Source organism: Solea solea, chromosome 14, assembly GCF_958295425.1.
Source record: "Solea solea chromosome 14, fSolSol10.1, whole genome shotgun sequence".
Taxonomy (NCBI): Eukaryota; Metazoa; Chordata; class Actinopteri; order Pleuronectiformes; family Soleidae; genus Solea; species Solea solea.
In genome coordinates, this window is record NC_081147.1 from 15215380 (window position 1) to 15237618 (window position 22239).

The 22239-nt window shown below is 43.2% G+C and overlaps 1 protein-coding gene across 2 annotated transcripts in view; it reads right to left on the reverse strand.

Moving 5' to 3' along the window:
• The window catches only part of LOC131472478 (A disintegrin and metalloproteinase with thrombospondin motifs 2-like), a 103358-nt gene extending 81345 nt beyond the window's left edge, over positions 1-22013 (reverse strand). For both annotated transcript variants that reach the window (XM_058649721.1, XM_058649720.1), the window contains exons 1-2: positions 21806-22013; positions 19929-20353 (exon numbers count right to left, since the gene is read on the reverse strand). In XM_058649721.1, coding sequence (XP_058505704.1) covers positions 19929-20353; positions 21806-21893 — 513 coding nt within the window. In that variant the 5' untranslated portion in view covers positions 21894-22013. The remainder of the gene's footprint in view (positions 1-19928; positions 20354-21805) is intronic.
• Positions 22014-22239: the final 226 nt, after the last annotated feature.

Consider the following 22239-nt stretch of genomic DNA (forward strand, 5'->3'; position numbering starts at 1 on the left):
AATTACAAACAGTGTCTGGCTATGATCATCATTTTGTATCAACACTGAACTGAAAGAATGTAAAATAAGGTGACATTAATCTGTCGATTACTTCTTCGATTAATCGAGAACTTATTGGATTCTCAGTGTTTTTCAAATGTGGAATGCCTTGATCTGTCCATAAACCAAACATGATTCAGTTTTAATGACTTCTTTGTTATATGGAGCAAAGAAACCAGGAAATATTCACATGTAAGAAGCTGAAAAAAGCTTGTTTTAAGAATTGAAAAAAAAAACACTCAAACCGATGAATCGATTAGCAAAACATAAATCGTTGCAGCACTACACTTGTGTAGAACAAGTTCCAATAACCCACAATCTCAAGTGACAACATACAGGTTCGCACTTATACACACGTTTGTGCAAACTTAACCATCACAACTAAAAGCCTAACCCTAACAAAAACCCAATTCTAACCCCAACCCTAAAACAAGGTCTTAACTCCCAGAAAGCCCTCCCTTTTTTTCGGGCCTCACAAAGATACACATACGAGAAGACGCGCGCACACACGCAAACACGTGTACACACCTTTGCTGTCAGGATGGTGATAAATTGCAGGGAAAATGAAAAGAGGGAGCAGTAATCTGACACCTCCAGTGCTGGGCAACCAGTAATTAAATCCCTTCATTAGGTCAAATATTTTATTATGAAAATCCTCTGGGGGGAATCTAGTAATGACCTCTTTGTCTTAGGAGTAAGGTGGGGAAAAAAGGCAGAGGAGGAGACAATGGACAGATAAAACAAAGACAAAATGACAATCAAGTCATGTTGTCTGTAGTCAGTGAGTATGTTCTTTGCACCTCCTCCCTACTTTCCTCCGTCTCTGGACGGCGTCTGTGTTTTGTTGTAGTGCGTTGAAAACGCTGGCCACAGCATATCGCTAATGTGTTGATGAAGACAGCCCAGGCCAAGGGAGTCTGTCTCTCGTGGAAGACGCACAGTGTGCGTGTTCGACAGACGAGAGAACATCGTTGGCCTCCGCCTCAACCCTCTCTGGGAAGCTTCTAGCTATAGCCTGCGAGTGCATATCCCCCCACACACACCCCCCGATTCCTTGTACATTAGCCTGAGATAACACGTAGAGGGATTATGCAGATAAGAAGGCACGAAAGTGTAGGATTATCACAAGAGACGGAGACGGATCATGTCTACTCATTTCATTATCATTGCTGTCTAACTATATACAGTGTTTCTACTTTTAGTATTGAACTCTATTATGAGGACACAAAAGCTGTTTTATTTTTTTATTTTTTTGACCAAATTAGCCTAATAAACATAAAAACTGATGTAAAAGGAGGTTTTAAAGATGCTACCAAATGGGGTAGCGGCATCAAGAGTCACATTATGTTCCCACTATGCAGTTGGAAATGCTAATTTTGTTATTGATTAACTCATTAGACTATCCTACTAGCCAAGCAACTAAAGAACTCATGTCCATGGCAGAGGAGGTGTGTCTGTGTTGCTGTAGAGATACAGTTTACAATACTGTTGATGAAGCACAATTATTCGGCCATAAATCACACAGAGAGGAGCTACTTCTGGTGCTCAGGCCTCACAGGACCACACGCAGAGACATGGACGCGCCACAGTTTATTCAAGAGAAGTATATCAACAATAAAAACACTGAAGCCTCCTCCTCTTATGAGCTGCTGGCGTCCACATTTAATTAATACAGTAGGTGTTTATGCAGGAGTGTACCTGAACTTAGATGCTCTTGTTTCATATTTCACAGCTTTCCCTCGATCTCCCCCCCCCCCCCCCCCCTTCCTCTCTCTCCCATGTGTGGCTGCTCGAATGCCAATGCCGTCATCAAAGGATACGTCAAAATGAAGGCTCTGGCAGAGGCTGCTATGAGGATCTCTCTCTCTCTCTCTCTTTCACACACGCATGTATGTGTGCACGCATGCACATGCACGTGCACGTGCACACACACACGCACAGCTCCAGCTATGCTTTCATATCACGCCCTGGCAACGCCCACTGACTGCAGCATATCTCCACCGGTATCACCAAGGTTACCAGTGGTAGCCAGGGATACCGTTGGAGCCGCCTGTGAAAATGTAGAAACCGGGTGTGGCCAACGTCTAGTTGGTCGATGTCTACATTTTTATGTCAAAAAAATTCCATCATCAAGGGCACAATTTGTGTACTTACACATCGACTGCTTGTTAAGGTTTCCCTGAGTGATAAACTGTTCATTCCTAATCTCAATCTTAATCAATCGTCAGGATGTTTGTTTTGTTGTTTTTTTTTATGCAGCAAATGAAGAACGTGTCCTTTTCAAAACACTTTACAGCAGGTTGACTTTTCCCACACACTCCAGTAACAGTTCATCAGCTCCTCTTACTCTCCCTGTGAATGCATCATACATACATACATACATACGTACGTACGTGTGCCCAGGAGTGACACACATTTCAGATGCATCAGAATAACCAGGGTGCATGAATTAGTCAGTCAGTTAGTTAGCTGATGTGAGAGGCTTGAATTCATTGGCTGAAGGACCCAAGATTAAAAATTGGTGTTTCCATGACAAAGGAGGGCCTCGCCAGCACCCATGCATCCACAGCACTCACACACAAATTGAGAAAGAATATTCCCAGGCATGCTTCGAGCTTCACTCTCTCTCGCCTGGAGAAGTGTGTGTGTGTGTGTGTGTGTGTGCGCCTTTGTAAACCTCGGTAGTTTGCTGAAGGCAACTGAGCTGGCAAGTCCAGTTGTCTTGAGCCAACTACTGAAGATGACTATGACCTGGATGACTGAGAACCATCACAGTCATGGACATTTCATGACATTTAATTACATTTAAGTGCATCTACACATCATTAAATAATAAGTGCAGGTGTAAAATGTGTATCCTGATGCTATTTGCACGATTTCTCTCAGTTCATTGTCCTCTAGAAGTTTTTTTTAGCTATCCAGTTCATCAGTGTTAGTGAGGCTTCTCGCTTAAATCGGCCCCACACTCGAGGATTTTCAAACCTGACTGAGACCACAGACACAACAGACTTTGTAACCCATTTTAATCCATTTTAATCCTGAGAAAGCACAGACTGGACAATCCAGTGAAGACGCAGGACCACGCACTTAGCTTTAATCAAACGATTTCAGATAGGAGTGTGATTTAACGTGACTTCAGAATATAAATAGCTGTTGTGTGTATGTATGTGTGTGTGTATGTGTGTGTGTATGTGTGTGTGTGTGTGTGTGTGTGTGTGATATTTTGTGCTGAGAAATTAAAGTTGTAAAAAAAAAAAAAAGCCCCATTTTTAAAAAAAAAAACACCCTGCGAGAATGTCAAGAAAGTAATGTGACACTGACTAAGTGAACAAGGACAAATACTTTCACAGCAAGGCTTGTCCTCTACCGTCTTACCCCGGAGGCAATTCTTAAAAGAACTGTGTGGAGAAAAAGGAGAAAAACAACAAAAATATGGATCCATGTGAGGAGATGTTACGTTTGTGCCAGGATGTGAAATGGGAGCATTTTCAGTATTATTTTCTTTAACAGAGCTGAACGTTTGGTTAAACTACAACAATGTGGACAGAGAAGTCACTTTAAAAGAAAAGGTTGGTAGACTAAATATTAGAAATAAAAACCCTTCAGATGTCTCATGTATGCATGGCAATACACCTGTTCACTTGTTCAAATGATTTAATAGTAGGCTGGAAAAGAAAGGCCATGATAACGCAACAAGTGATGTGCAACTGACTGAACAACTGTCGTGTGATTCTGGTGCTGGGCTTTTAGAGAACCAACATGTTGGAACTGGTGATGTCTCACATGGCACTGAGACTGTGTGCAGGCAAGATGAAATACTATCTCCACGTCAACATATTCTCCAGGATGACATTGGGGGGAGATTTTAAAGGTTATTTCTCATTGATTCTATGTATTTATTTATCAAAATGGAAGCTCCATCCTTTAACACAAATTAAAAAGCATATTGTTCATCAAATGCATAATGTATGCAGTGATGTTTGAACCTCCACAAACCTGTTTAAAGCAAGAACATCTTTCTAAATAAAGATTGACTTTAATGCTATCCATGCAAAATAAGTGATTCTAATTCTCTAAATCTAAATGGTGTGATAATATTAAATGGGAGGGTTTTGCTTTTGAAGCTACTGCCTGAAAGCAAGGACACACGCACACAGGACAAGAAGGCAAGGCTGTGATTTTGCAAAATGTATACACAGTCTGTCTCGCACTCACGTGTTCACGTGTGGGTGCCAATTATGCACCTCATTTATTTGTGGGTGCCAATTAATATGTTGACACATCATCACAGCATCAGTGTTCCAACATCTGATCCAAAGGCTCTTGTTAGTGCAACATATCAGGCTGAGAGCAGATACTGTATCTCGAAGACAAGTCCAAACCCCATCCGCCCATCAACAGCATTATTATTCACCCTCCATGCACACATGAAGTCACACCCACCACACACACTCTCACACACACCCACAAAACAAGCTATATACAGAGTTCCCTGGGAGAAAACTCACTGCCAGAATAACAAAAGATGAGGCATGCTACCAAAGTGACAATCACTGGGGAATCCCACCACTCTCAAGTAAGAACTGATTTAATCCTGTAAATATGTGCTTGTGCACACATAAACACCCGCGGACTTGTTCCATGTGCATCCTCCTCCTCCTCCTCCTGAGTTGAGGAATACAGTAGACACTGTAATTCACACCCTATATGAGCAACAGCAGAGATTTCATCTGGAGGGGGGGCGGGTTGTAGGGGGGAAACACCAGGCTCCTCCATTGCCCCCAATTACTGGGGCCTTGAAGCAGAGTCAACAGCCACACTTGTATACAATCACAGTGTCTGGGAGAAAATCAGCCCCTTTTGTGCTTCTCCTGTGATCCGCGCGTTGCCGGCCAAAGCTCCAGCAAAAGCCACTTAAACTGTCATACTCGGAGAGCAAGAGCAGGAATTACTCCAGCTCCTTGTGGAAAAAGGATTTTACCCAATTTTGCAGAGACTCCACATTATTCTTTTTTATGTAATGCTTTGACTGAGATCAAACGGGCACCTTAATCCTGACAGCACATGAGGGCTTGTGCTTGGTAGCTCATATCCGAGAAGGAAAGCCTACAGGTTCAATTTGTGCACAATTTGTTTGCAAATTTCTCTGTGTGTGTGTGTGTGTGTGTGTGTGTGTGTGTGTGTGTTGGCTTTCACGCAGGCCATTCTGCTCTCTACGAGCTCACTCGTATTGCCATTATACATCACGGCGCTGCAGCAGCGAGTGGCTGTGTCAGAAAGCCTGCCTTCCTCCCTCCCATATCTCATAGTTACCTCCCCTAACCAAATTACCCCCCCCCCCCCCCCAACCCCCGCGTCGCCCACCCCCTCTCCTGTAGACACTGAGAGATGAGCTCTGAAGCAACTGCCTCAAAAAGTCAACAGCAATGTCCAGCAGCATGAGAGGAAAAACAAAAGTAAACAAAAACAAAAACACTCAAAGAGCCTCTTTGTCATATTCTGCCAGAATCAAAAGGAAATAACCAAGCTGCGTCTATTTACTGAAAATCAACTTTTGTCAATTTATTTGCCGATTATTAGTGCGAAATTCAGAGCCGCCTCATCAAACACGAGCAAAGAGCGAAGTGAAGACAACCGCCGACAAACTCACTCTTCATTTACGAAACAAACAAACAAACAACAGCCTGCACTTTAAGAGGAAAACAGGGGGAGGAGAATTTGCTGGTGCAGGGTTTTCAAGTTACACCACCCACTCCAGAAAGCCATTTTCCCACTCCTACTTTTTAGATCCCAGGTGATCAAAGTGCATAAGTAACAACAACAATATAATTACAGAGCAACATTGAAAAACACATTTGAGAGTCCGCATTGGCCTCAGTCAGTGCCTCCAAAAACTCCTTCTCCATTTATTTTCCTTTAAAATCACTTAGGTCAAACACAAACTCTTAGCTACTGGTGGATCAGAATGTAAGAGTCCAAGGCTCAACACGTTCAAAAGATGCTTTACTTTATTATTTAATTTTTTTTTTGGTACAAAATGTACTTCTGCACTGGACAATCTGTTTGGGCGCACTAACACTCATTACCATTTTATCTGAGGGGGTGGAATGCAAAAGCACTGATAACTTAACACTGAAGATTTCATCAACATAAAACAAGTCAGGATGTCAGATTTTCAATCTAGTGCCAAAATGATAAATGCCAGTCCATGTTAAAGGTGTTCGTGTTTTTCATTAAATATCCTATCTCACACATCTTAAAGATTAAAGCTCTGTGCGTGTGTGTGTGTGTGTGTGTGTGTGTGTGTGTGTGTGTAAGAGAGATCTTCCTCGAGCAGACCTTGAGAGTAACATGATAAACTGGACTCACTGGTCATATTAGCAGGTAGAATCATCAGTGTGAGGCAACAACAGCTTGTGGCTCAGCCAGGGCTTTGACCTCTATGCACTCTCCTGAAAGGGCTGTGTGTGTGAGTGTGTGCGTGTGTTCAAGGTATTAGTCTTGTTGTGAGGACCTAAATCTATTTACACAGTCATATTATGGGGACTTGTCTTCCTTATGGGCCCCAAACGCACGTCCACATAACGTAAATTATTACATTTTAAGGTGAATACATTTGGATAAGGCAGACGTGGAAAGAGTACTGAAATATTATACTCGAGAAAAAGTATTAAAGTATTAAAGTATAAGTCAAAAGTAGCAGTCTCTAGTAGCAGAGGTAAAGGTTACTTGGTTACTTTGTATTTTTTAACAAAGTTGGTGTTCTTTCTTGTGTCGTGAAAAAAGGGGACACAAACCTCACATTGATTCAGGCTTTACAAACTAAAGTGCTGACTAAATATAAATATATAAACACATCATTTATCAGTCAAAATGGGTCAAAGGTCACAAATGCTTTAACTTTCTCACTCACTCAGGGACCTTAATTAACGCCAATCCACCTGCCCGCTTTTTTACTCAGTAACGGATGTGATTTAAAACGTAGTGAAGTACAGTACATCTATAAAAAAAAATAACATACGTAAGTAAAATGAAACATTTTAAAAATGACTTTAAAAAGTACAAAGACATAAAAAAACCTACTCAATACTACAGCAACGCGAGTAAATGTAATTCATTGCTTTCCACCTCTGGGATTACATTAGGGTTAGGCATGTGTGTGTGTGTGTGTGTGTGAGAGAGAGAGTGGAGGAAGGACATGGACCGCTTTAGTCTAAGCTAATCTGAGCAGCTTCTCTCCCTGTGTCTCCTGATAAAGAAAAGCTACACCGCTGGAAAAGCCCCCCAAACTCTAGGGAACATGAAAACAAATCCCTTGTGTCGTGCTGCACCCACTCTGACCCTAATGGAAAATCCCTGAAGGCCTCAGCAAAAAACATTTCCTATAACTTGTGATTAGCAAAAAAAGAATTTGGTCACCTTCTGAAGGCATTATTAGCACCACTTTCCTTTCCAACTAGACCAATTTGGCGGGAAACAGTAACACTGCTACAACAGTGATGGTGTGAGTAATTACAGAAACCCACGAAACATTTGGAGGCAATGACAATTTTAGTGCTGATTGTGTTGAGTCATTACGACACTGTGAAACACTTAATTTTAGATTTTGAGTAGCTCACATGACTCAGCAAGTCATTCAGGCAACTGCTTTGCCAGCTTTTACATTTTCACTCCAATTGTGATTGTGGAATAAAACAGCTTGGAACACATTCTATTTGATAGGTGAGACCAATATCCATTAAAAAAAACAAAAACAAAAACACCCTGATGAGGACCATAGTGGACCTGCAGTATAAAACAACAACAAGGAACCCCAAGGCTCACTTCACTGCCTCAGGACGAAAAAGCCCAGGATCACAACACAGACAGAAAAAGATGATATCAGTGGTAATTAGAAAGAAAAACAGACGAGGGTTTGGTGAGGTCTTACTGACCTGAACCTAAGAAATTCCTGGACAAGACAGAGCCACAGTTTAGTCCAGAGTGGCTGTGGAAACAGGCCAACAATTTCAGACGTGCTCATGTGGAGGTCATCCTGCTTTGAAACGTGTGGACAATGTTTGATGAAAACAGAATAGATGTAAAGGACATGCCTGTCTCTGTTGTTCTTTAATTCTTGCATCGCAAAGTTTGGTTTAGCCACAAATTGAACTGCTACACATCCCTACTTTAACCATCACAACAAGATGCCTAAACCTAAGCCTAAAACCAGATCTTAACCCTTAGCACAAAGAGCCTTATAAACCCATTTATAAGCTTTTTGATCCTCACATACAAACATACACACACAAACACTGGTGTTGAATCCATTTCAGAACTGTTTGGGCTGTGCACTCCTCCGCCTCCGGGTGCTCGCAAATTGTCCGAGCGTGCGGAGACGGACTCAAAACCAAAGTGCAAAGTAACTGCTTTCAAAACGAGAAAAAAAACACCAATTAAATACTGTATAGAAATCAATAAAATGCAAGTATCACCGTTATTATTCTATTTATGAAAGCAAGTCATTCCTGTGCTGTGCATCCTCCCACATGAATGCAACAGCTGGAGTTGGCCGTGGGCACCGATTCAAAATATACTAAAATTTTACACCCCACATATTTTTTATTATTGCTCCCGACAACAACCCTTAACAATACTACAAGAGGAGGCTGTGGCGTCTTGTGCCGAACCACAACAGTGGGACTGAGAGTGAGCTGCTCGCTGCATGTGCACGCTGATAAAATTGATCCAACACGTTTAACCCTTTTAACACCGAGCGCATCGCAGACGACACGTTATTACGGTAATTCAGCGTCTTTGTCACCAGAGAGGAGAGAGTTGTTTGATTTTTTTACAGTGTTTGTTTTTCTTCATTTAATTTGTTAATACACTATTTTAACATGCAGTAAATTGTAACATTGGAGATTTTGAGGCTTAGGTGTTAAAGGGTTAAATCTCTGGTTGGGGCCTTACAGTCTATGGGCGGGGTCTGTGGTTAGTGACACTGCCAACATGTACTGTATGACACGATGTCTGTCCACAAACGACTTCAAACGAGTGACCACCGAAGATGGAAAGATCACGGTCTGTGAACAAGTGAGGAAACATGCCGGAGGTTCAACAAGCGGTGACATTTGTGATCTCAGCGTGATAAAAACCGAAAGTGAAAGGTCACCAGAGCATGCAAGAACACAGCACGCTGGCAGAACTAGTAACATGGGAAAGATCTATATCTAACGGCTATTCATACTACACGCAATACCACATTTTAATTACACACTTAAGCACAACAATCTGGTTCGGATCATATTCATGTTGTTCCAAAAAGTCACATTTTCAGGGAAATATTGAATCCCTGCGACACGCCAAAGTGCATACACACGCCATGCAGACAGACGGGAGGTTTGAACAGGAGTGTGCACTGCAAAATAGTTTTTTTTTAATTTCCCCTCCAACCGATGAGAGAAACGAGGAGATGGAACGGGCAAGAGATGGAGGCGGACGGCAGCTCCGTGCTGCCACACACCAGCAAAAAGGATAGAGAGGAGCATACTGTCACATCACATCAGAGTCAGGTGCAGCCACACCTGTCCTGCAACCACACGAGAGGAGGAGGAGAGGAGAGGATCTCATTCATCCAGCACTCTCCCTTCATTCTCACTATGTTGCCGCCGTCCCACACACTGTGGCCAAATCACCATCTAAACGTGTCCCAAGGCCGGGACAGGTCTGAATGGTGTGATTGTGTGTGTGTAGAATGGAGAGGGAGGGCGTGGGGAGACGGCACAGAAAGTGAGGAGGAGGATTTGAAATGAACTGTGGAGATGAAGCACAAACTGACAATAAGTCCCTTCTCCCCAGTGTGTCTGTGTGTCAGTGTGCGTGATAGAGAGGCAAGGATTAGCTCGCGAGGAAAAGAAAAATCCCTTTGTGTTCCGAGTGAAACTGTCAATCATTGCACTGTAAGAGAGGCTGTGCGCGCGCGCGCGTGTGTGCGTGTGTGTGTATGTGTGAGAGAGAGGGTGAGGACGGGAGATACACATGACGATGCATAATTTTGATTATGGCCAAAAAGATAAACAATCAGGCAAAGTCAGATAAAAGCCCAGTTTTCTATCTTCTTTTTTTTAATCTTTTAAAACATGAGCACTTAAAGCAATGTGAGGAAACGACACAGCATTCACACACATGCACAAACAGTGCAGTAAGAACATGCATCCTTGTTTTTCTTCCTTGTTCTCGCAAGGTCAGAAGTAACCAGCTGATGTCAAGCAGCAGTTTGGAGCTGACGAGGACCTTTGCTCAAGGGCACTTCAGCAGAGCAGAAGTGATATGAGGGCATTGGTCTGATCTTTACCCCCCCAAAAAAACTGTCGGCTAAAACCTATTAAACCACATGGACCTCCATCACTTTTAAGAACTATATCCTGCAATGAGCAGCAAGTCCTCAAACATATATCATCATAAATTTGGGATTTTAACTGTGAGGGATTGTACCTGTGTTTGAATGACGTGAGAGCCAATGGGAGCTGAGCTAGAAGGTTGTCAAATTGTGCACATTTCCAGATTTTGCTTTACGTATTGTACGTTTCACGTGAAGTGTTTTGGAGGAGCAGTTCATGACGTGCCAACACCAGCCCACCGTTTAGTTTAAAATGCATGTAGAAGTTATGTTCATTTTCATTTTCCTTGTCAATTATTATTTCTAAATGGCAATGTAAACAAATCTTAGCCACACAGGAGTGAACAAATGACACAATTCTGTGACAGATACAGAGACATAGTTCTGATAAATGTTGACATTGTTGAGGTGCTCACGGTAACTCAGTCTCACATGGCGCTATATGGGCAAGGTCATGTCAATGCCTCCATTAGATCTGGGCAAACAGATGATATAATTGTCAGGCAGCATCCACAGCTTTGCACTGGCAGACGGACGAGCTGTTACAGTGATCAAAGTGCTAGATGTGTTTCTTTGTTTCTGCTGCTTCACTCCAGCCCCCACAGAGTCAGTTATTAGAATATACACCATACTATTATATAATATACGACATACACTGGTGCGCTAACAATTCCCCTGGTCCTATCACACTGGCAAAAAGCCCTAAATATAATACACACAGAGAGGGAAAAGAGATTATTTCTCTGTTGCTGAAAACAACAAAAAAGCAGCCTTAGTACGATGAGCAGGGTGTGAATTTGTGTTATAAGGTGTGATTCCTGCTGCTTAGCTGCCTGCCGCACTGGGCACGATGATTTTCAACCGTATGCACAGTTTTGCTCTATTACGGAACATGCAAACAGAAAATACAAACCTGACAGTGAAACAAATCGACCCAGAGGAAGAACAAATGCAAGTTATTAAATCAAGTATTAAATGTATTTTTTTTAGAAACTAGGGAGACCAATTAGACACTCAGCCAAAACACGCGGCAATGAAGTGCAATAAACTAATTCTTCATGTTAATCAAGAAAATTAAAAACACTGAGTAAATGGTGACGGTTATGATGATGTGTGTTCAGGTTTGGGCACATTAAAACCCCCCCTCCCTCACTCTGCCTGCTTTCCCCCTTTGTGTTTCTCTTGTTTTTCTTCCACGTAACCTTCCTCCCTCCTGACATTCCCTCTTCCTGTCTCTTCTTCTCTGTTTTTCTCTGATGTTGTGTTTTGTTTGTGGGGATTATGTGTGTGTGTGTGTGTGTGGGGGGAGGGAACTTGCAGACGAGTGGAAGCCACCCGTGTCGTGGCTGAGAGTGAAAACAGCGTGGTCCACGGCAAACACGGGCCCGGTCAGCCACAGGTAGGCAGGCCGAGGGTTTTGTTAAGGTGCCGCAACAAAAGGAAAACGTCCTCATCCTGTTCTGAGGTTTCTCCACAGAGGCTGCTTTGGCCTATTAGCTCGAGAACTGCTGATGTGGCCGGCATCGATTCGTTTCCTGCACGACCCTGTGGCCTGCAGGACTGACAGACATACTGGTGGCAGCTATAGGACATGTCCAATATGGCTTGGTCTATTCTCTATTTTATAACTTATTCTATTTCAGACTGCAGAATAATGTTTTTATACCCTTGTAAGTCATAGATCTTTTGGTCTGATGGATGTCATATATTTCATGAAATTTTTATCCCTGGTACAGCGCAGTGGCTTTCATTGTTGTGACTTCACAAAAAAGACATTTTATCTTGTCCATTTATCCTTTTGTCCTTCATTGTGCATCTAACCTGTAGCTGGAGAGTGTCTCCCTATAATCCGTCTTCACCACTTCTCAGAAAAGATCATTTACCTGCCTGTAGAGAGAGAGTCTGCACTCACTTCAACAACTGAAATAGAGGAAGAACACCGTCATCATGTGAACTTATGACCGGCCCATGTAGCCACGTAAGCACAGATCATTGTTGTGATAAACACAAAGTCCCATATCCAGAATCCACATCTCATTAGAGACCGATCGATCAAAAGAATTGGCCAGGGTCAAACTTGCCTTGGCTTCCTTCTACTGATTTTATTCTCAAAAACCTGACAGATATTTCTAAGTGCACAACAAGTTGATATGCATAATATGCAAGTTCAGAGCAGTATTTTCAGCTGCTCCCAATTTTGGGGGAGTCACAGTGGATGTTTTTGGCATTACTGATTTAGCACAGCATGTTATTTAAGCCGTATGACGTTCCTCACACAAGCCTCTCCATTCACCCGGGACCAGGACCAGGACCAGGACCAGGAGTATGCTTACACGCATCCAGTAATTTGGATGCATTAGGCAATTATGGGGTTAAGTGTCTCGCCCAAGGACACATCAACATGCAGACTAGAGGAGCTGGAATCAAACGCCAATCTTTAAATTAGTAGATGACCAATCTACGGCTAATCCGCAAAAATGCTTACGTGAAATGTTTATTTCAATTTTGTGGATCATTTGTTATGATCTAACTGTTGTGTATATATCTGATCATATATCTGCACTTGGCTACAGACATCGTGTATACAGACAAAGCATCGCTCCGCCTCTCGTCGCAGTGACACAGCCGAGGCCAGAACAGCGACGTTTCAATACAAAATGCCAGGTATAAACCTCGAGTGTTCATCTCCACAAATCGAATCAGTATAATCTGCTGTTTTCATGACATTAAGTGGTGTTTCCCTATAATCAGTGGAGTTCCACTGCTCTTCTCTTTTTTTCCCAAACATGAACCCTGTTATTACAGCCACTCAAACCAGCCGTGTGCTCTGAGGCAGCACTCTGTGAGTGACAGACAGCGAGAGGAAAGAGAGGCAAGGGAGCTGGTTAAGTGCACTGAGTGAGCGGCAGTAATCACAGCTCTGGTAAAAGCACTCTTTTGCTCCGTGTAGCGTTGCTCAGAATGGGTTAGCCCTGTTTGACTCTCTCCCTCTCCTTCTCCTTTTCTCTCTCTGTCTGATAATAGCTCTAGATTGAGTAATTGTGTGTTTGAGTGGAGCTACACTGCAGGGTGGAACCTGCAATCAGATACCAAGACCACGTTTGTCTCCCTCTCTCATTCTTTCTCACTCGCTGTCTGCCGATCTCTCCATTCATACTATGCCTCAGCAGTCTGGCCTCTCTACACCCGGCCCTCCCTCCAGCCCTGCAGTTCCTCATCCACTCTCTCCCCTCCACTGTTTTCTTTTCTTTCTTTTCTCTTTTATAAACACAGCCTACTCTCGACAGCCAGTGAGGGCTGGGGTCAATAACAGTTGTGTGTCGCGCCGTAATTGATGTCATCATTTCAATTTGAGCTGATTACAGTTGAGAGCTGCTTATCCTGTGACCCGAGGTGGAATAACACGCTGTAGGGTCCACAGAGCTGCCATGCCTGACCAAGCTTAACTGCTGGGCTGGAAGGATGGATGGGTTGGTTCAGCCCAGCGCGGCCTCCTCTATTGACTCCTAATGTGGAGGTAATGACTGAGCGTATTCCAGGGGCAGAGCAGATGCAAGTGTCCATGTCACTGGCATTTAGTGTAGTTCCGGGGCTATTATTGCGATTGGCCTGCGTCTCTATCAACACACTGAAACAGGATTACTCTCTTTGTGTGTGTATTCTGGACCTTCTAGATTTGGTCATATTACAATCACAATATCCTTGTGCTAACTCCAATTATTTATTCTCAGTAAAGAGGAATAAAGAGGAATAAGTATATACAACTCCAGTCAATGCCTTGGCTGTTAAAGCTCCAGTGTGTGACTTCTGATTTTGTTGTCGCTTGTGTTATTATTCTGCCTCTTTTTGGTCTCTGTACAAAACAAACCATGTAAAATGATTTACATGCTGCCTCAGTCATCTGAACACGGGCTCTGTCAATAATAGCAGACCTGACTGTGGGTCTACAGTGTGGTGGGCAGGAACAAATAAGCATTTCTACCATCAAACTGCTGAATGAGCAGGTTTTTTGAGCAGTAGAATTCTCTTCTGAAACTTCTCATGTGTGTTCAGTCACACTCCAACCTGCATCTCACTTAACTAGCACATGTTTGACATCAAGCAAACACGGAGAGAGTTATGTTAAGCTGAAGCTGAATAATGGACATTTGGCATGACTGATTCTTTTTAATGAAAGCAACAAAATAATACTAACTTCTAGGGATGTAAAGGTATTGTCATATTTAATGTTATCGTTAGAAGAAAAATGTCTTCAAACCATGCACCCGTGACCAAATGATGGATCCTCTGGGCAAATCCTTTTGGTATTTTTGTTTTTTTTTCATAGCATTATCTGACGAGGTGAACGCATGTCCAATCATCGCGTGTAATTGTTATCCTATCCGCTTTCACCAGTGAGGCTGTGACTTCTGTTTTGGCTGTGTCAGGATCGTCGTCTCAGTGAAATAGCATCACCTGCGCCCCATAAAGTGTTCGGGTGAGAGTTATACCTTTTCGTACCATCTATTTTATGTTATTTGACATTTAAAAAAAAAAAAACGGTATATGGACATCTGTGAATCAATTTAGAATCGTTCAAATCCGATGCCCTTAGTTGCAAGTGATGTCTTAAAAAACTGACACGTGTCCTTTTTGCAATAGGAAAACTACATCAGTCTATGTCCTACTCTCGTTATTATTATTAATAGAGCGAGAAGCCAATTCTGAAAAGGTGTGTCTTGAGTCTGGATTTAAAGATGTCTTGTGGGAGAGAGTTCCAGAGGCGAGGGGGCAGAGTGGCTGAAAAGCCCTGGACCCCATGGTAACAAGACGGGCAGAGGGTGCAGTGAGTTGGAGGGCAGCTGACGATCCGAGAGAACGATATTCACCCAAGTAAACACAGATGATCCAAAGCAAGTCATCACGATTACCAGCGCTCTCTCCTGTGTTACGCAGCGCCTCAGCAATCACAGTACATCTCACTCACTACAGACAAGCGGACTTCACAAGCTACTCGGCGATACTGCGACTATCACAACATCACAATAAATCCTGTGCCGTGGCCTCGTTACCTTTATATTATCAATTTGTGTGATTTTGATCATTACGTCGCTTCGACATTGCTGCATTCCTGCTGTGCACAAACAACACAAGTGAAGCAAAAAAGCCATTCATAAAAGTGGCATATCAGAATATACAAAGGGCAACACCTTTACAGGAATCGAGGCTAATTATGTGCCAACAAAAGATAAATATCTCCAGGTTAGTAACTGGCTCTAGCATCCACGCTCGAAACTTTTTTTCTGCACAGACAGTGGACAATACCGTTAACACCACTTGTCTGATCAATGTTAGGGAGAAGAGCTGCTGCCATGAAAGTCAAAGAGCGATCGCTAACGGAAGACCGTCTCTTGCTGTCTCTTTCTTTTCTTTTTTTTGCCAGAGCTGAGAATCTGTGGGTGTTTGGGAGTAGAAAAAAAAAGAAAAGCTGTCTGCCACATTCCTTTTCTTTCTCTTTCTCTGTCATTTTCCCGACTCTTTTTAATACCATCATTAGGAGAGCTCTCCGCTGCATGCTGCTGCCGGCCAAGAAACATGAGACAGAGACAAACGAAAAGAGTGAGAGAAACAATAGGGGAAGGTTTTTGTGATGCAGTGAGGTAAAGATAGACGAGGAGAAGTCTGCCTTTGACTACCATTTTCTCTCCCTGCCTCCCTACTAGGTTTATCATGTGTGTAATGGGGCACATGTTTCCCACACAGCAAAGGTGTGTTTACTACATGCATGCGTGAAGGTGTTTAATGTGCGTCACAGCTGTGGAAACATATGTCTTGTCATCCAGGTGTGTATCCACCTGGATTTTATGAGTGAGCCCAAAGATGACAGGTAACACATTTCCTCTTTTCCACTTCTTTTACCCAGGTGGATCTCGTAACCTGGAGCTGCCCTGCCATTAGTTAGAACCCTATTTTACCGCAGATCCCGTGGTACTGTTTGGGAACAAATGAAAGATTTAGGATGTGAGGACATATTTGCCTCATCCTGCAACAGCATGGCTATTTACGATTGTTCATTTTTAATTTACCGTTCTCTGTTTCGGGGAATTTTAAATTTTATTAGACACGATATGTGTTTTGCTTTATAAACCTGCCTAAAGCTTTGCTGGTGAACATTTATCTCCATTCCACTAAGTGCTTTTGGTTACTCAAGAGAGGAGACTGAATCTAAGGGTGTAAATATGCACTGATTTCACTCTTAACTGTGGTCAAACATATCATGACCTACGCTGAGTGTTTCTGGGATTTTAGTGCAGCAGTGGGCAACAGCGAGGAAAATGACAAGTTACTGCAGGCGCAACTTGAGTCTGGTGCACCAGCTCCACAGCCACAGGATCAGTTACACATATCTATGGACCACACTCACATAGTAAGTGGCGGCCGTGGAACTACACCATTAACGCCTGTTGCCACTCAACATTAATGGCTACATGGCTTCATTGGCTAAACAGCGGCCAAAGTGTCAGCACGATATAAACCAACAGCAGCAAGGCAGGAAAACGAGCATCATATCTAACGTTCTCCAAAACAATATGTAATCCACTCCAGGGTAGTGTTGAAAAATAGCAATGCAGCGTGCACGGAAAACAGTGAAACCATGGCTTTTCCTATTTTCATTTTCCATAAACGTTGCATTCCTAATTGAATCATGTTGAGGAGTAAGAAGTTAGTACAGAGCACAGAATTGTTTGTGTGTGTGTGTGTGTGTGTGTGTGTGTATATATATATATATATATATATATATATATATATATATATATATGAATATGAATATGATTGTGTATATATGTATATATACATATATATGTATATGTATATATGTACATTATGTATATATATATACATATATGTATACACTGAAATGTTTCTTTTTAAGTGAGACTACTCTAAAACAAACACTGTGATTAAACAGTGGTCAAATAGAAACCAACCGGCAGTAATTATACAACGCTCTGTCTTCTGTAAATATGTCTCGGGGAAGAGGAAAGATCAGGAAATCTGCTGAAAGGCAAATTCCACAGATGATCTTAAAACAGACCGAATGCACCTGACCTCACACCCACATGTGCACAGAATCAGGCCGGCCTCTACGTCTCTGAACAAACACTGAGGCTGCGGGCGAGAGCAAGTGAAAGTGAGGTCAGAAACGTCTCCGATTGTGTACCAAAGCTAAAAAAAAAAAAAGAAAGAAAAGAAAATACAAATAAACATGAATGCAGTACAAATGTCTCCAAAATAAATTCAGACAAACACACGCAAAGTGGAAACTTCCTGCTAATTTTTGCCTTGTTCTGGTTTCCGTCATGTGGTTCAACATTGTGCACATCTGAGTTCGATTTCATTTTGCCCTGCAACCGTCTCAGACTTCACTAACACACAGCGCACTACAGTGCAGTACTACCTCCTCTATAGCATCTGACGACCTGATCAAAGCTTCTGCTCAAGAAAGCCAGTTCCCTCCAGAACTTAATTTGTCCATTTGTCCCTCTTCACACTTGACGAGCTCTGTTTCCTTTTAGTTTTGTCATTTATTAGATCTTTCCCTCATCACACACCCTGGATCCCAGCCAGCAAGATGTTCTTGGCTCTAAAGGACAACACGAGGCATGAGAGACACTAACCAGGTGTCTGGGTCACTGAGGAAGTGGTCAGATCAGGGGCAGAGGTGGACCACACAGCTCTGATAGGTTTAAAGAGGCAGATGTGGCCAGAGCCAAGAAAAGCCTCACAGAACTTGGCTGTATTTCCCGTCTTGTCTAAGGATGTAGTAAGAATTGATTAGCGATGACATGAGCTGTTCAAGGGCGGAGAGAAACGCATTAAATGTAAGTGGACATAATTAATGCGCTGACTACATTTTCTTTCTTTTTTTTGTTTCAACTATTTGACCCAGGTTTTTCAGCAATGATATCAGTAAGCTTTTAGCAGGCTCAATTATAGTGTCTTGTGTCATAAAACGGCATTGGACAAGAGTTTGGTTTGGATCGTTTCCTCGGTCAACGACGTTTGAACTGGGAAACATGCGAATGTTTAAAAAAAAAACATGGAATGAGTGCAGTCAGCTCCTGAACAAACGGGTGTTGAACTTTTATCTAGAACCAGTTACACTTTACAAGTTACTTTCCTTGGTTGGGGAGAGAAATGACCAGTGGCGGCAGCAGCAGCAGCAGAGTTGCCTCTGACTGATGTCAGGCTAAGTGGGCATGTCAGGCCTGTGCTGTCCTGGCTCCCTGCCTGCTCTCTCAGCTGCTCACTCAGTCCCCAGTGTCCTCAACCCTAAACGGATCCAGTTGCTGCTGCTCAGCTTCAGTGGTGGGCTGATGTGGCTGACTAATGAACACTTTTCCTAATGAGAAATACTCCTCCCATTAATATTATCATTCGCGGCACACTTTTTTTAAAAAAAAAACAACTCCCCCTTCACTTGCTTGTTTGCCTCTGCCCCGTAGGCTCAGTTACTCTCACATATCTCCATCCTTCCTCAGAGGAAAAGTCAGAGGTTTCATCTCTAACTCCACCCGTCTGCATGCAAAAGCATGTTGTAAATCCATTTATTTATCCCATCTTTTCCTTCCCCTCAGTTCATCAGCAGCAGCAGCAGCAGCGGACACCAACGCCAGAGCTCTTTTTCAAGAATATTATCATTGTTATTATTATCGATTTTGGCTGGTAATTGTACGACAATTTAAATGTCAATTAAAATTGATCAGACTTGCAAACAAACAGGTGAAGAGGTTCAAATTGCTACGTACCAATTGCTATAGCAATCTTCGTGATTTATCAGGATATGTTCAAGATTTAAAGGGATTTGTCTTTGGGTTAAACCTCTGACCTAAACAAAATCTATGGAAATTGTTCAGTAGTTTTTGAGTGATGCTGCTGACAGACAGACAAACAAACAAATGACAATACAATCCTAGGCGTACCTAACTAATTAATTAGTTGATTGATTAATTCATTGATTTTTGGCAATATGCCTTAAGGTCGTAAAATGACATGTTTATAATTTAAACACTTGGAATTTGGTTTGGCAAATGTATCAGTGAAATCACATCATTGACGTCCATCATGATGCTAAATGTAATTATTTACCGGAGCGTCCGTGTAGAGAGAGCAAAATGCACCAACCAAATATCATTTTAAAAAAAACAACTCTTCTCATATTTGCATGACTTAACTAAAAGGGCAGAGGACAGAGGGATTAAAACATGACTCAGGTTTTTCTCCAGGTGACTGCAGCCAGTTCACAGATACAGACAGAAAACTGCAGGCAACCTCTGAGCTGCAGGGTCAGTCAGGAGGACTCAGCAGGGACACAGACAAGGGTCAAGGGCCAAACATTTCTGCTATTTCTAGCACAGAGTTCACCTGCAAACCTCAAACCTTCGTCATCTGCTCCCGTCCCGGTTTTTCACCCTTTTGCAACACTATCATTACACAGTAGCACAGGTAACATGACTGGTCCACTCACCAGGCCGTTACAGTTGCTGATGGCCACAGTGGCTCCTGGCGTGTCTGTGATGTCACCCACGTACACGCATTCATCTTGCAGTGGCTCAGTGTGCCGAGTGCTGTCGCTGTCATCACGCCACTCTATCTTGGCTCCGGGGGCCACCAGCCTGGCATTGTGGCGCAGGCGCAGGTGGAACTCCCGGCCGAAGATGGTGACATTGTAATAAAGTCTTTCCCGACGGGCCGTGGGCTCTTGGTCCTCCTCGACTCCCCTTGGTCCTTCCCACTCACCATCGCCTACTCCTACCTCCCTCCTCCGGCGCCTACGGGACTGCCCTCCTGCCATATGGTCAGCCGAAACTGCGTGTGACAGGAAGCGGCCCTCTGCATCCACACTGATTGGCCTCACCAGTCCATACTCCCCCAGTACATGCTGCAGGGAGTCTGGGTACAGGAAAGTTTGGGGGAGAGAGAGGGGGGAAGGTTGTTGAGTAAGATGTGAAAATGTAGGCAATGACAAGAGGGAAAGATAAGAAAAAGAAACCAAAGGAATGAGAGACGTCATGAGAGAAATATGGGGAGAAGAGTGGAGAATCATGGGTAGAAGAGGAGGATGGAAAAAATAAGTGGGAGGAAAAATAGGGGATTAGAAAAATGTCAAACATGCAATGGAGTTATTTATTCCATATTCTAAATTGCGTCAATTGCGCATTACAGTCATACAATAAGGGAAATAAAACAGTAACCTTTTGCACGTGCACGCGCACAAACATTCACAGCCCCACCCATGAGCCCAGAGGCGACCCTGGTGCTCGGCACCGCGCGTTTGGAAACGGCAGCCTCAGCAGTGCGCGCTGCGCTCCTGACACCTTCTGTGCCCTTCCACCGTCAACAGGAAAGCCAACACAAGAGCAAAGTGATAATTGCGGCGTTCTCGCGCTGTTCTCTCACTATCAGGAAAAAATGATTTCCATAACCTCGACAGCTACTGAATTGGGGGGGAGGAAAAAAAAAAAACTGACTACAAATCCGTCAAGCAACGCTTTAAATTAAAATGACAACATCTAAATATTTTTTTGACAACATGTTTTAAAAGTGATTCCATTAAATAGCAGCTCGTGCATTCAGTAATATGTGTGCGTGTGTGCATACATGTGACAGTGGAAACACATGTGCATGATGGAGGCGACCTGCAGATGCTTCACACAGAGACACAACTAAGTGCACTGAGTGCAGCGCAATTAACGCAATCACCTTGTATTTGGTCTACAGGTGCACTTGCAATTATTATAATAACTGTTTATTTAATGGCACAGGCCTATCATATTTAATCTATAAAGTTTGCTGACAGATTAAAAAAACAAAAAACAAACACACACACACACACACTGCTCATAAATCTAGCGCTCCCATGTCGGAGGAGTGATTTGATAACGTGTGAGATCAATAATCCGACATCTGACTCCAGCGTCTTGTGACAGATCGATAGATGCCACAGCGGCCGATTTAGATGTTTGTCTGCCTCCGTGTAAATAAGCCGACAGTAAACCTGTGTATCTGATGCCCTTTCACACCACAGCCGACAAACATCTCTCATGCACGGCGCAGCAAAAGCGTCACAACAGTCACAAAGTCCCCCGTCACCTGCACAGCGGGACACACAGAAGTTACAGCAACTGCAAAAGCAGAGCAGGGTTTTTTTTTTAGTTATTTTTGTATTCTTTTTTTAAAAAAAAAAACCCACAGTCATAGACCGGACAGAGCTCTGCTGCTGTGCTCTGCTGCACTTCTCAGTGCGCTCCTGTAGTGGGATGAGGAGGATCCTCTGCTCTGCTGCTGCTGCTGATGAGAGATAACAACATAAACACTGACCACGTTTAACTGGACTGTACGTACCAACGCTACTGGCGATGTAGAGGCCGCTTGTGTGCAGCAGAAAGGCCGGCAGAATTATTAGGACAGTAAATCCAGGCGAGAGACCCATGGCAGCTCCGAACTGCGCAGGTGAGAGAGTGGGACTCCGGGCTCCAGTGTGGTGAAGTTCCCCGCCTGGCGCGACCAGCCACGCCACGACAGCAACAGCACAGCAGCCCGCAACTAGACTGCCAAGTGCACCAGGAGAGACGGAGCTCTCTCTCTCTCTCTCTCACACACACACACAGAGACACACACTCTCTCTCTCTCTCTCTCTCTCTCTGTCTCTCTCCCACTCACACTCTCACTCAACTCTCCTCCTCTCTCTTTCCTCCTCAGTGTGTCTCTCTCTCTTTCTCTCAACTCCCCTCTCTCTCATTGTGCGTGCTCTCCCACTCTTTGCCTTAGTGCTCCGA